We start from the raw sequence: 13,264 nt of genomic DNA, 5'->3' as shown, positions 1-13,264 counted from the left end.
GTACGCTACTCAGCCGAAACGTCAAGCGCGATTGCATCATGGCAGGATTACACTGCTCCAAAAATCGCAGCGGTGCCAATCCCGCTTATGCAACACGTGCATTCTGAGGATTATTAAAGTGCTTACGCCGAGCCGCTGGATCTGAATCCCTACCCCTACCAATCGGCAGACGGGACAACCTTCACAAACCATCATCCACACAAACACTGCTAAAATCCGACGGGGACGGGGCCCAGAGTTCTTCCAGCACTGCTACTACTACATGCTTTCAAAAGAGCTGGTCACACGGCAGTCTGGCTCATCTGTTCATCCCTGACCACTTCTCGTGTATACACGCATGGGTGTGTGTTGTGTCTATGTCTTTCTGCGGGCCGGCGGCGTTAGGCGGTACCACCACGCACTCACCCACGCCCCTCCCCACAAACCACAACCGTACCATCACGGCACGATACAAACCCCCGAGGATTCAACCTTGGAGATTTCTATGTCTTCAATGCTCGTCTGCCAAAGACTGGCTTTTTACCCAAACTCCACCCCCACGCGTGGAAAGGTGGGCCTTGCTCAGCCGGCGCAGGACCTGATTGGGGTGGTTGTAGGTTCTGAGGCCAGGAAGAACAGGCCTGCTTGTCAGACGCAATACTTGTGAGAATAATAGAGCTTCATTATCTCACGTCGAGCAATTAGGTGCATCATGAAAGCCAGTATGTTAATGCAATAATTGAAATGCGGATGCTCAAAGGAATCCATCAAACGCCACCCCAATGCCACGCCAGAACGCTTTCCATCGTCAACCAGAATCCCATGCGCCCGCATACTCCTGGTTCAAAACGTGGCCCCCTGCCGCTGCTGGTATCACCCCAGCAGGCACATCAAAACGGCCACCAGGTTGAACGCCAAGAGGACGGAGCTAACAGAAGACCGAGCCCCTCCGTTGGGGTTCGACGTCGGGGACGACTGTCCTGTCACAGCCGTGCCACTATTGGGACCGACTGCAACTCCAAGTGTGGCAGACACAGGACTGTTCACTGTCGTAGCGCTCGGTATCTGACCGGACTGGCCGATCTCCACAATATTTGATGCAGTCGTGTTGAACTTGGTCTGTCCTAGAGAGACCTGATTGCTCGTCAGGTCAATCACGACGTACGCCGAGCGCAAGAACGTGTCTCCCATGACCACGGGCCCAGCGCCGGCGGGAGTGATTCCAAACAAGCACGCAGCGGTGCCATCGTCAAACTGGGGTGACTGGCCGTCTGCATCCGTCAGGTCGAGCACCAGCTCGTCCATTCCTACGCTAATGACTGGCGACGAAAAGTTGAAGCTGACGCTCAAGCCCGAGTTGGCCATTGCGCAAGGGATGTATGCGCCACCCAAGGACGAGTCGTACTGCGCTCCAACTTGTGAGTATAATTTGGTGACAATCGTGTCTGGCAGATATGTGAAACTGGAGCCGGCATCAAGCAGCACTGCATGCGCCAAGTTATCTGAGAGGGTTGTGCCATTGAATGATGCCCCTGTCAGCGTGATCTTGATCTGATTGTAAGTGCCGGCGCTTGATTGTATAGGCAAGGTCGCCAGAGTCCCAGTGTACTTTTCAGTGTCAATGCCACCAAACAACACACTGCCAGTGCTGGCGTCGAGGTCGTTGAGCCACAGGCTGTATGCACTGGAGGCGATGGCACCGCTCGACACCAGCTTCGCCGGCAGGTTCTCGTAAGCCGATTGACCCTCGACTTGGACTAGCGACTCGAGCCTTGGATATCCAATGCCGAAGACGCCCTCTGTGGAGGTACTATTAGAGCCGATTCCGAACTGGAACTGATTCAAAGTGGTATCGCCAATTGTGATGTTATCTGTGGCATAGTGACCCGAGGCAGATGAACCATCACCATATTGGATCGAGAAGTCAACACCAAGGATGGTGCTTGACGAGGACTGAGTGGAGTCATATGTTCCTCCCGTGCTGCACGGATCGCCATGCTGGGTGCACAAATCCGAGTTAGGTGTGTTCACCCACAAGTCGCTGCTGCCGGTATCTAGGGCGGCACGAATGTTTTGCGGTGGTGTGCCGATGGTGAAGTTGACGAAGTATAGGACGCCCTGTGATTCAGGTCAGCAAGCAAATCCTCTCTGGCTTTCGGCGAGAACGGTCATGTACATCGTTGTCGAGATCTACTTGGGCGGTGCCTCGTCGTCTGATTTGGTCTCTTCTGATGGGGTTCACAATCCGCGAGCGCTCCATGGGGAGGAGGGCGACACGTGGAGCAGCATCACGCGGCTGCCTGGTCGCGAGAGACGCCGTGCATGCCGGAAACCCAAAGACGGCTGCGAGGGCGGTAGCCGTGGTGAAATGCATGTCTCCTGAGCCACCAGGGCTGGTATTGTGACGATGACCGGGGTCCTTAATGCGTACACACAGGAGTTGCGAGCCTGAGGAAGCTTCGAGGGTGATGGTCCGGGCAGAGAGAGACAAGGGCACTTGAGAGATGCCAAGACAAATGATGCAACCACGGTTTTATTTTAGTGTGTTGAGGAGTGCTCAGGAGCAGCGGCAAAGGTGCTGGGCGGCGAGACTGGGGCGACGTAATACACTCGTGTGCGGCCAACGCAGCCCGAGATTGCAGCAGGCACTGGCGGCGGCCCGGTCGCAGAAGCGAGGGCGAGCAGAAACGCCCGGCGGCAGGGGCCTGCGTGGCCGACCGGGACCAGAAGTGCGCTATGGGAAATAGCTGGCGAAATAGAGTTGCGGCAGCAGAGGTTTAAGCGCGGAGGAGGCGATGCTCCCACCAGTGGTTGTGGGTACGAAAGCGAGGTGTAAGGCAGAGGGAGACTGTTGAGGTTGCGATACGTCGCGCCCGAGCCTTGAGACCAGCAACTTGGCTACGAGTGAGGGTATACCGTGCTGCTGGAAGCAAGAGAGAGACGAGGGCAGGAGGAGAGGCGGAATGGATGGCTAGCTACAGAACTCTCACGACATCGCGCACAGCAGCCTCATTTCGATGCGTGCCGAAGGGCAGAGCACGAGTTGACGTGGCAGGGGCTCGCAGATGCTGGCTGACACTGTAAATGGCACGGTGCTCGGACACCCATGGCGGCTGTGATTGGCCGAGAGTGGGTTGTCCCTGCCCGAATCGGACGTGGCACCCACGCCTGCCGCGCGTCCACCTGGGAAGACTAGGCCCGTTCCAGGCGGGCGCCCATGGGTGTTCCATGGCCAACGGTGCCGTCTGGCAGAATTCCGGCTCGACGTCGTCCCCTTGTCGTGTCTCAGCTTCCATGTGTCAACGCTGATTGATGATGCCGGCCGCCGCACGCTTACGGGAATGAAGAGTTGTTCCGTTCCATGCAGCTGCTGGGGGCGCTGCCTGGGGTCCTCCCGCCTGGAGGACCTCAAACATGAAAGCTGGTGGCCCAGCTCGACGGTGAGAGAGCACGCAATCACGACTCAAGAGCCACGGGGCATCCTGAGACGACTCGGCCCCTGCCTGCGAGCTTGATTCCTGCACAGACAACCACAAGTCTTGTGTCAGAGCGCTCGTTGGAAAGGCTGGAGAACCTTATTCCGGCACACCAGGGTTGGTGTGCGGAGCGCAACGACCTAGCCGCGGGGATGCCAAGACCTATCAAGTCAGGATCCCAGCGCAACAGCACCACAAGTGAGGATCGGCAGTCCTGGTGAAGCCCATGTTGCATCGCGGGGACGCTGAGAGAAAGGGTCCAATCTAAGGGGCCCCCAGTGCCGCTGTACAGTACATCAAACCCACGCCGACGGAATGGATGCGAGGTGGATGGTGGATGGATGCGCCAGTGTGTGGGGCCGACTCGACAACTCATGCCGTCGTGTGTCCCAAGATATTACACAATCATTGACACTTGCTGCACGTGCTTTTCTCCCTGGCCTCAGCCGCAGTTTGCAGGAGTGTCTCTCGTTCCAGAGACACATTGATTGTCCTGCGGCGTCGTCAACGCCGCGGCCTCGGGACCCGCAACGGGCTTTGAACGCCCGGCTGACGGTGGCGGCGGCAGCATCCGCATCCAGAGACCCCTCAGAGCCAATCACAACCACCGCTATCCTTCTGCCTGGCGGCACCGTCTGATCGAGGTGCTGACTTGATGATGTCTGGATTGACTGCTGTGTCTAAGAGGTCCGATCTCCGACAGCCTCTTATTGGGAGGAACAACCCTGCAGGGGACCAGACTAGACCAGGCACCAGCGGCGTGACTTTGGGTGGTGGCTTGTGCCAAAGTTGACTTACACGGCGGCTTGCCAATTCGCGGAGCGATGCCAAGGATTCAGGCAGGCAACTTATATTTCACAGTCATGTCCCACACATATAAGCGTAGATACTGAAGATGGACATTTATAGTCTAAAGTCAACACTAGAGGCGACGGGAAATCCGTATCACGTAGTTATCGGCAGCTTTGCCCTCTCACAGAAGCCTATCAATCTTGAATGGCAGCGCAACATCAACAACAACCGATCTTCACCTCCTTCACCAACATGGACGACCTAATCATGTTGAACCAGGAGTACTGGTGAGTCTAACTGCCAAACACCTCTTCATCCGCGTCGGCGTGCGTGCGCCGTGCAATGCTATATTGACTAACTTCGCGTTCGTCTGGCAATCACCAGCCCCATATATGCCGTAAGTCCAGCATCTACAACCAACTCCTTACCCAACATAGATGCCCATCCGAGTATCTCCCAAGTCCACTATGCACCTCTCAACAATCACCACCATGCTAACACTAGACCTTGCGGGGGGTTGGGGAAACAAAAGTCCTTCTTCGGCGCAATGGGCTGCGCGGCCTCGATAATCTTCACCGTCATCGGCGCGTCCTACGGCACCGCAAAGTCCAGCGGGGCCATCTTCTCCTCGGGCATCCTGCGGCCCGACCGGCTCATGCAGAACACCCTGTGCGCCGTCATGGCCCAGATCCTCGCCATCTACGGCCTCGTCTCGGCCGTCATCATCTCGGGCGACCTCGACCCTTACCTTCCCTTGCACCAGGGCTTCCTGCAGCTTGGCGCGGGCATCAGCGTCGGGCTGTGCGGCTTGGCCGCCGGGTTCAGCATCGGCATCATCGGCGACGCGGGTGGTGAGTAGTGGTGATTTTCCTTTCCTGCCCCCATCCGGGGGTTTACACTCGCCTCAGCAGAAAAGAAGGAAAGAAAAAAGAATACTTGTCGTGCTTGTTTCTTCACACAGACAGCAGAGAGCGGAAAAGTGCTGACCCAATACCTTTTGTTTTCAAAACCAAACAGTACGAGCCAGCACCCAACAACCTCGATTGTATGTCGGGATGGTCCTGATCCTCATCTTCGCCGAGGTCCTCGGCCTGTACGGGCTCATCGTGTGCATCCTGATGCTCACAAAGTCGAGGCAGAACGTGCCAGAGTGCCCTCGGCCCCCTACGGTGATGTTCCGATGATTTGGGGGGGATAGGGATAGCGATTGTGTAATTTGCCACCGTCTGCTTTGCTGCTTTGCGTTGCGTTGCGCTGGCTGGCTGGCCGGGCTTGGGATGCTTAAGGGGTGCCCAGGGTGTTGATGGTACTTACGCGACTCCCTGCGGACCCTCACTTACCACGTTGTCAGAGCTTGACAAAGGGGGTAAACCGGGGGAACAATGATCACAAGGACATAGCCACTGGACGCTGGGAAGATGAGAGGGAAAGACAGGGGGTGTGTCATGTTTGAACAGTCCTCGTAGTGTAACAGGCATGGTTTTCTAGGACAGGCACCGGTCCCCCTCAATCGGAGCACGAATTAATATGATGGCCTGCGTGTTCGACGAGGTTCACTCTCGCTCTACGTGAATCACAGCGCCTTCCCTTGTTCACGCTTGCTCGTGCGAACGCGCTCCCGAGATCCCTGGCGTTTGACCATAGATGAAGTGCAGATCCGGCACTCCGGACTTCAATCCTCAAAACAACACACCTCGCACGCACGCACCCCCGATTCGCACATAGACATCCAACCGGACTAGCAAGTATTATTGGGTATGGAAAATGGGAAGCTACTCTATCACTATGCTGCCGGCCACACCGGGACAAAACGGCCCAAGGGGGAGAAGGGGGGAGCTCTTCCGCTGCTGGTATAGCCCACAGTCACGAATGCCTATTCCTCGTCAATCTTGTCGATCTCGGCCTTGGCCTCCTCCCATGTCTCCTTGTTCTTTTTGGCCCATTCGATCTGGCTCTTGGCATATGCAAGCTGGGACACACACACAAACGTCAGTCACAAGTGGAGTCGAAAACGGAGGGGCAGTGTGCCCGTGGTAGTTGCAACATACCATATATCTCTTCAGGTCGTCCTCTTTCTGGTGCTGGAACCTCTTCAGATCCTCAAGAATACTGGCGCTGGCGTCTTTGACATCCTGGGCGGCAACGACTTGGGCCTGCTCCAGGTGCTCAATGCTCTCCAGGGTCTTGCCGATCGTGTCTCTCCTTGTGCGCTCAGGGTCAACATCTGCCACGCCCTGGATCGCGTGCCGGATGGGTCCGAAGATCTTGTTCGTGATCGAGTTGCCGCTGGGCGCCTTTTTGTGCGTCGGGGCAGGGTTACTGTAACGCTCCGGCGCCCCAACCCGCGCAGACGGCGCAGCCGACGAGTCTCCATGTGTCGGCGGGAAGTCGGAGTCGATCGATGCTGTGTCTTCCCCGCTACCTTCCCTGTAATGCCCGTGGGTCGAAGTCTCCCTCATGCTTGACGACCGCCGTGGTGGATGGACCTGTGTTGAGCCACCAATCTGCTGACTGCTGCTGAGGTACTGCTCAATGCGCTTAGCCTCGGCTTCGCTCCTCTCCAGCTGTTCGAGCAGGGCCTTCTTCTTTTGAAGTTCCTCGTTGGTCATCTCCTGCTGGACCCGCTTCGCTATCCTGTACTTGAGCACAGTCCGGACCACGCCCGCGAACTGGGCGTTCTCCCGCATCGGCTCAGCGAAGCTTGCGCCTAGTGAGCTTGCCAACTCTTCAGTTGCAATATAGGACGAGTCCGCAGCTTGGCCCACTCGCTCGATTGCCGCAGCCAAAGACGGCGACTGCTCCGAGAGTGCAAAGGCATTATACTTCGAGCCAAGGTCGGCGAGATCCGAGGCCAGGGAGCTGAGGTGGCTCAGGCTTCTCCGGTTCACTTTCTCCATGGGCCCCATCAGCGCAGTCTCCAGCTCCTTGATCGAAGATTCGAATGTGAGGAAGTAGGGATCAAGCTCGACTTCGCTCAAGTTGTGCGTGTCTGGTGGGAAGCGGCGCAGCATCTGCGACGCTACAGTCTGCGAGCTGTCGAAAGCAGGTGGTGGTGCTGTGCCCATTGGGGCCTTGAGCTTCGCATTTGTCGCTGGTATCGGTAGATAGGCGTGCGCGGGGGTCGGATTGGCCGGGTCCAGAGGTGGCGCCCGCATGATCGACTTGGGAATGGACGAGATGGGGTGCGAGTGAAGAACCTCGGTCTGCAGCCCCGTCAGTTTTCGCATCGAGGAGAAGATGCCTGTCTTAAGACGTACCCAGCTGACGTTGGGGTCCAGAAATCTCCAGAGCACACCGTCCTCCCTGACCTGTTCCATGCGGCGGCACCGGTTCAGGAACACAGCAAGCATGCGCTTCCGCAGGTCAATAATCTGTTGGTCTTGCTTGGCGTTGGTCGGATTCGCGGCATAGTCTGCCATGGTGTGCTTCTCGGGAATCGGTGGGATGATCAGGGTCGGGTGGATCTTTGTGAGAGCGTCGCGCAGAGACGCAAACTCCGAATAACGTCGTCGCACTTCGAGGTCCTGTAATTCTGGTCAGGGTCTATGTGGTCAAAAAGAGAAATTCATCCTTGGGACGGGCTCATACCCCAGTCCGGATCGTGTAGACGATATACTTCCCGCCGCTCTCTACACTCTTGCCCGCATCCGTGATAAGGATGGGGAGTTCAGGATTCTCGTAGAGGATCTGCTCAATCCGGCTGTCATAGCCGCCGGGCTTCCGCTTGGGCGGGAGCTGCGACGTGGAGCGGGCATTGAAGTCTTCGTCGCTCTCGGAGTCGGCCGAGTGCCGGACGTAGGTCGCGCTCGTCCGTGGCGCATCTTCGCTGGTCGATGAGGGAGTATTTGGAGCATCGAACCTCTGGTCTACGTGATTCCAGCCATCATCAGCTTCATCATGCCCGCCTAGATTTCAGCCACCACACAACTCCAACACGAAAAGGTACTGAAAAAGACAAAGCTTGCCAGGGCAAGCAAGACCCAAGGCAGGTGTAGAGTGCTTACAGTCGTGCGAAGTGGGCGACGTCGGGTTTGCGGAGGAGGATGTGACAGAGTCTCTGCGATCGTCGTAGCTGGTCCCGTAGGGGTTGTTGTCCTCCTCGTCGTTCCACATGTCGAGATAAGGAGCGCACTGGCTGCGCAACAGTCCTGCTCAGCAGAGAGCTGGTCGTGGACTTCTGGCCAACAAAAAAGACCGGCCCGTGGTTCTTGCGCCTTTTGCTGGGAGGCAGTGAGGCGGGACGGCGGATCTCAGACACTTGACGACGTGCCAGCTGCAACAACGCGGGGGCGGGGGAGATGCGCTGTGTCTGGGGATGCCGCTCAGGAAGCTGTGGTGCTGTGTGCAAGGAGCGTGGTCATTATTCGCGGCGAGCCTGCGGTCGGAACGTCTGTCGCAAGCGATTGCAGCAGTCTGGGATCTACGTCGGGCAGGATGGATGGCGGGCTTGGGGAGGAAGCTCTGTCAAGACGGCGGGTCGCCCACTTGCGCGTGGATGAGCAGGGAGTGCAGCAGCAGATGCCCCCCAACTGAAAGCTCCAGCTCTGGCGAGCGAGGATGACGACAACGGCCCAGCTCGGGCAGCGCTGGACGATTGCCTTGCGCACGGGCACCGCCTGCCCCGAACCAAGCTAGCCGTGCCAAGCACCACCGCCATCTATGGATGCTGACAGGGTGCCGCTCAGTGGGCCGCTCGAGCCCAAGGCATCAGCTTAGTTGGTGGTGATTCAAGCTTACTGCCTAGAGCGTTCCCAGCGAGACCAGCCAATTTGCAAACGGCTGGTGTCTACATGTGCACGGCAATAACCTGCATGCCCGAGTCTGGCTTGGAGCGGTTGGTCACGGAGCATTATGGTGGTCCACTTGCTCTAGGACGGAGATTGCCGTTTCTCTATTGTGTGCAACACTACTCTAAACTGCGATTGGCTGACAAAGAAACCAAGTTCCTGACCTTGTGCCCTTTGCTCGACGCCGTGGCTCACCATCTCGGCCTCCCCTTGGCAAGGTCTATCAAAGTCATTGGCGTGTCCGCGTACACGGCCAGTATGCTCAGCAGATACGCGGCTACGATCCTTGTATTCGAGTGCAACCCAGCTGTCCGATGTATGACCATGCCCGCCACGGCAAGCAAGGTGCGCGTAAGATACCCCAACTGCGGGCCCTCCAGCGTGCTGTGCCAGATAAGCGTGTCCCAGCGATACTCGATGTGCACGTCGTCTGACGCAAAGACCAGCGCGTACATGGCGAGCGCCATGCCCGCGTAGGACATGAGGAGGCGTCTGGCGCGCACCGAGGGGCCAAAGGATACAGAGCGTCGCAACGAGGGCGGGATGACCAGCAGGCTCGCGCATACCATGATGAGGATCTGTCTGGCTGGATAAGGGATCCAGTGCCGTGGCCGTGGACAGGTCGCCAGGAATGCGCCGATCAGGAACACGATGAGAGCGGGTAGGTAGCCGAGGGCGCGCTGGCCGACGTGTCGTTGCCATGGCTGAGCGACCTTGCCGTCGGGAGTTAAGCCGACGTGGGAGGGCAGGACGTCGTCTGCGTCCGCCGGGACAAGCTGGCTGTCCGAAGCATACCCATCCTCCTCATTGTCGTGATATGCCGGAAGAGGTGGCTGCTGCTGCTGCTCACGAGCGTGATTCTCAAGGTCGGCCATGCTCGGTCAGTGAGGCGGCTTGTCCGAGGCAGCGGTCACGGATTGACGACAGAGTAGGTGCAGTGCCGAAGGGCTATTGGAACGAGCGACTGGGTCGAACGAGTCTAGGTCGACGGGTTGTGCGTCCGGTTGACAATTGACGCCGCATCACAAGTGAGAGAAGGGTTGGGTTTGCAGTAAGTTCGCTGGTCTGAGCGGCCGCAGTTAAGGGTTCTTCATCTGACACACCAGCTGCGCTTGGGACGTTGAGAGACGCTGCTGATCAACCGCGCTTGCGTCCGCTCGGCAAGGCACGGGTGGGGCCTGCGATTCACTAACAAGATTGAGCTACCCCTGTTTCTTGGACCACGACATCCGAACGTACCGGCAGCTGCGCCATTACATAGTATGCAGAAGTCACTTCAGCCGTAGTCTAGTCGCGTCGATTAATCCTGTTGGTAAGATGCACATTCAGCACCATGGGGTAGCATGGAAGACCAGGACAAAAGCCAAGGGCAAGATCAGCATCCCCGACGCCTTTACCTCGTCTCAGGACAGCGCATACTACTTTTTCACGGCTGAATCACCCGCGCCTACATTGCCTACTTTAGTACCTTAGGTACATTGTCGGCACTATCACCGGCTTCTACGGCTTTCTCAATGATATGAATGTCCCTACGCCGGTGGCCGTCGCGCGGTGCTACTGCTTCACGTACCAGGTCGGACTATTTTTGTCTGGCGGCGTGTTCTGGGCTGTCTTAAGGCACTGGATAGACGAGACCACTTTCTCGGAGGGTTCAGAGGGTTCAGAGTCCTTATCGTCCTTGTTGACTAACAACTTCGTCCTAGAGTACCCGAATTTTGCTTCCGACCTCAATCACAACGTTGTACAGGCTCCACTTTAGATCATTGCTTCTTGTTCTGAGGTTTGCCTCGTGTGCCTCGTAGCTCTTCTGCACAAGCTTCCAATGCAATGAATCGAGTTGATCACCTGCAGTCCTCACAATCCTCCTTGACACGCACCTTATTCGCAGCAGTAGCAGCAGAGGACCCCAACCTGACGGATGGCTTCGTTTCTTCCCCAAGTGCGCCTGATCCCGTGGCCGAATCCTTCGGGTAATCCTTGTCGACGTGGCCCAGGCTTCTCCCGGGCTCGATGACATCCCGCACGCGCCGCTTGAGCTCTTTGGCCTCGGGGAATCCGCCATCGACTTTGCGGTCCCAGAGCACGCGGTGCTGTGTTGTGATAGACTGATGCTGCTGGTGATGGTGATGGTGCTGCTGCTGCTGCTGCTGCGACGGTTCCACCTGCTGTGCTGTCTGGGCATCCACTACTGGCACTGAGAAGGCAGCCGATGTAGACGACGAAACAAGTGCTGCAAGAGTGGCATGATCGGGGGCGAGAGTCGTCACAGATGTGTATGATATCTCGACGATAAATGCCCCGCCTGTGGAAGGCTGAAGTGCGACCTCGCCAAGTGCTGTTGAGAATGTGGAGAGAAGCTCTTGAGCGTACTGGATCGTCCCCATACGTCAGTCAATCTTGTTGCTGTTTCCGAAAGCTGGTGGGCGTGGCCATCGGCGCAACGACCACGATCTGTCCCATTCCCCGTGCGCAGAAAGTTGCGGGTACAACATCAAGGAGTATCGTGATGGTGTAGGCTTGTACACTTGTGGTGGAAGACATACATAAGCCGCCCTGAGCATCCACTTGCACTGCGTGCAGAACTTGATCGTGACTCTGGGCAAGTGTATCGGCGTCGGCAGCGAGCCAGATGCCACAGTTGTTGCAGTAGCCATGTCTTTGCTGCTGTCCAGAAGAAGCAACCTTTCCGAGTACAAGAGAACAACTAGGTATGTCCAGAGTGAGAGAATCGCCTCCTGCAGGGGATATCTTGTGTGGTTTGTGATACGTCGAGCACCAAACGGAAAGAGTGTCTCTTGAATATGTCCGTGGTTTCGTTGACTGCTTGGTCCGCCTGGCCAGCTGGGGTGATATTAATAGAATTGAGGTTGTGTCACATCTCACAAGTTGTGCTGTCATTGCCAGCCGTCAGGTGGTCGTCCAAAAAGTGGGATGGATGTATGATGAGCTTCCAAGCCTTTCGCCGTGGTGGGGCCAGGCGCCTCTTATCCCAGCGGGCGAGGCTGGATCAACATGCTGGGCATTTTCTTTCTACTTGCCAGCCTCAGGCAATACGCGAGAGGTGGAATGTCGAAGAAGGATACTCTTCAGGATATCAAGGTTCCTCTTTGCGCATTCACCTATAGATGGGAGAAACGCGCGTGTGTGAGATACTTGATTGCCTGGCGGGACGACGTGTAAGCACGACGCTGAGTGGCATCGGTGCAGAAAGTCGACCTGCTCTGGGATCGAAAACATTCATAATCACGCACACTCGTCCACCTCTCCTCAAACGCATGCATGAACCAATGCGCTCAACATACCTGCCCGTACTCCCGCCCAAGAAGGCATGAATGCAGGTTATAAAAAAACGTGATGTGACGCGAGGCACACAGGCGGCACGTGGCAGGATTGACCTTCGTGTTCAGAAATCTGAGTCAAAGACACCTGGCAATGTCGCACTTCTGCTGGGCAAAGAGACGCGAGGGAAAAGCAAAAGTCCCCTTGCCTGATATGGGCTGTCGCTGTCTTTGCTTCAATGTACAGCAAGCACGGAGATGCGAGTCGGTGAAGAGTGCTGCGAATGGCATGCCCATTGCCCCGTCTGCATGAACGTTCGACGCGGGCACTTTGCTTGTGGCTGTCAATGGCGTGCGTCGGGGAAAGCACTTCAAGGCCCGCAAATGGTGTCATCATGACACTGTTTGAATACATGACATACTTGGTCAGGCAAGGCCGGCATGTTTCTCTTGATTGAATGATTTTTATTGATGCGCAGGGCTACCACAAACGCCGTCGGCTTGGGCCTTTCGTGCCAAACAGTTAAAGAAATATGAGAATAGAGAAGGACGGAACCGATACAGGTGTACATAAGCAGAAAAAGTTACATGAATAGACCTCTCAAAGTTTGTCCATTCCTGCCCTGCGCCCTTGTCGGTTTTTCGTCCGGGTGGTGAGCTGCTGCATCAAACTCATTTGTGCCACATCGCGTAAATGTGGCTCTTGAGAAAGCCGCCCAGACGGTATAATATGATTAATGTAGCGTGTTCCGCACCGGCATATGCGTCTCATCCATCTCTCGGGGGTATTGTGTATCAACGATCGTCTCCTTATGTATCTTCTCGCATGGGTGTTTTGAAATCATGTCGTAGTCGTCAATGCTTGCGCACGATTCCTGGCCGATGGGTCGTCGCCACTCCGTGTGGATGTCAAAGTTGTTGGGTGCACCTAGTTTCGTGTATGCAGGCAAGA

At 56.6% G+C, this 13,264-nt stretch overlaps 5 protein-coding genes across 5 annotated transcripts; 1 reads left to right on the top strand and 4 right to left on the bottom strand.

The window, feature by feature from the left end:
• Window positions 1-852: 852 nt before the first annotated feature.
• B0I36DRAFT_372330 (aspartic peptidase domain-containing protein) lies at window positions 853-2,353 on the bottom strand (the record flags this gene model as incomplete). Its single annotated transcript, XM_046160107.1, has 2 exons — window positions 853-2,097; window positions 2,156-2,353. 2 exons carry the CDS (start codon window positions 2,351-2,353, stop codon window positions 853-855), a joined length of 1,443 nt encoding a protein of 480 aa, XP_046017273.1.
• A 2,426-nt stretch (window positions 2,354-4,779) lies between these two features.
• Window positions 4,780-5,431, top strand: B0I36DRAFT_237373 (V-ATPase proteolipid subunit C-like domain-containing protein; the record flags this gene model as incomplete). Its single annotated transcript, XM_046149531.1, has 2 exons — window positions 4,780-5,098; window positions 5,265-5,431. Coding segments are annotated over 2 exons (486 nt in total), but the record flags the coding sequence as incomplete, so codon positions are not given.
• A 545-nt stretch (window positions 5,432-5,976) lies between these two features.
• On the bottom strand, window positions 5,977-8,755 carry B0I36DRAFT_284171 (uncharacterized protein). The gene is made up of 5 exons (XM_046151556.1): window positions 8,252-8,755; window positions 7,836-8,113; window positions 7,505-7,771; window positions 6,296-7,450; window positions 5,977-6,216 (listed from the first exon to the last, which is right to left on the bottom strand). The coding sequence occupies exons 1-5, from the start codon at window positions 8,358-8,360 to the stop codon at window positions 6,121-6,123; spliced, it is 1,905 nt and encodes a 634-aa protein (XP_046017271.1). The 5' UTR covers window positions 8,361-8,755; the 3' UTR covers window positions 5,977-6,120.
• Window positions 8,756-9,110: 355 nt separating this feature from the next.
• On the bottom strand, window positions 9,111-10,231 carry B0I36DRAFT_76073 (uncharacterized protein). Its single transcript, XM_046163332.1, has one exon. The coding sequence runs from the start codon at window positions 9,907-9,909 to the stop codon at window positions 9,226-9,228; it is 684 nt and encodes a 227-aa protein (XP_046017270.1). The 5' UTR covers window positions 9,910-10,231; the 3' UTR covers window positions 9,111-9,225.
• Window positions 10,232-10,875: 644 nt separating this feature from the next.
• Window positions 10,876-11,688, bottom strand: B0I36DRAFT_236977 (Rdx family-domain-containing protein; the record flags this gene model as incomplete). The annotated part of the gene is made up of 3 exons (XM_046149506.1): window positions 10,876-11,169; window positions 11,323-11,403; window positions 11,578-11,688. 3 exons carry the CDS (start codon window positions 11,686-11,688, stop codon window positions 10,876-10,878), a joined length of 486 nt encoding a protein of 161 aa, XP_046017269.1.
• Window positions 11,689-13,264: the final 1,576 nt, after the last annotated feature.

The sequence above is a fragment of the Microdochium trichocladiopsis genome (assembly GCF_020744255.1).
Source record: "Microdochium trichocladiopsis strain MPI-CAGE-CH-0230 chromosome Unknown B0I36scaffold_2, whole genome shotgun sequence".
NCBI lineage: Eukaryota > Fungi > Ascomycota > Sordariomycetes > Xylariales > Microdochiaceae > Microdochium > Microdochium trichocladiopsis.
The sequence above is the reverse complement of the archived record's forward strand: the minus strand, read 5'-3'. Positions and strand labels throughout refer to the sequence as shown.

Bases quoted from the DNA above. Each gene is read 5' to 3' on its own strand.
- B0I36DRAFT_284171 (XM_046151556.1), bottom strand. From the start codon at position 8,360: ATGTGGAACGACGAGGAGGACAACAACCCCTACGGGACCAGCTACGAC. The intron at 8,114-8,251 runs GTAAGCACTCTA...GGAATCACGTAG, and splicing joins GTCGCCCACTTCGCACGACT to ACCAGAGGTTCGATGCTCCA. The intron at 7,451-7,504 runs GTACGTCTTAAG...ACGGGGCTGCAG, and splicing joins TGGACCCCAACGTCAGCTGG to ACCGAGGTTCTTCACTCGCA.
- B0I36DRAFT_76073 (XM_046163332.1), bottom strand. From the start codon at position 9,909: ATGGCCGACCTTGAGAATCACGCTCGTGAGCAGCAGCAGCAGCCACCT.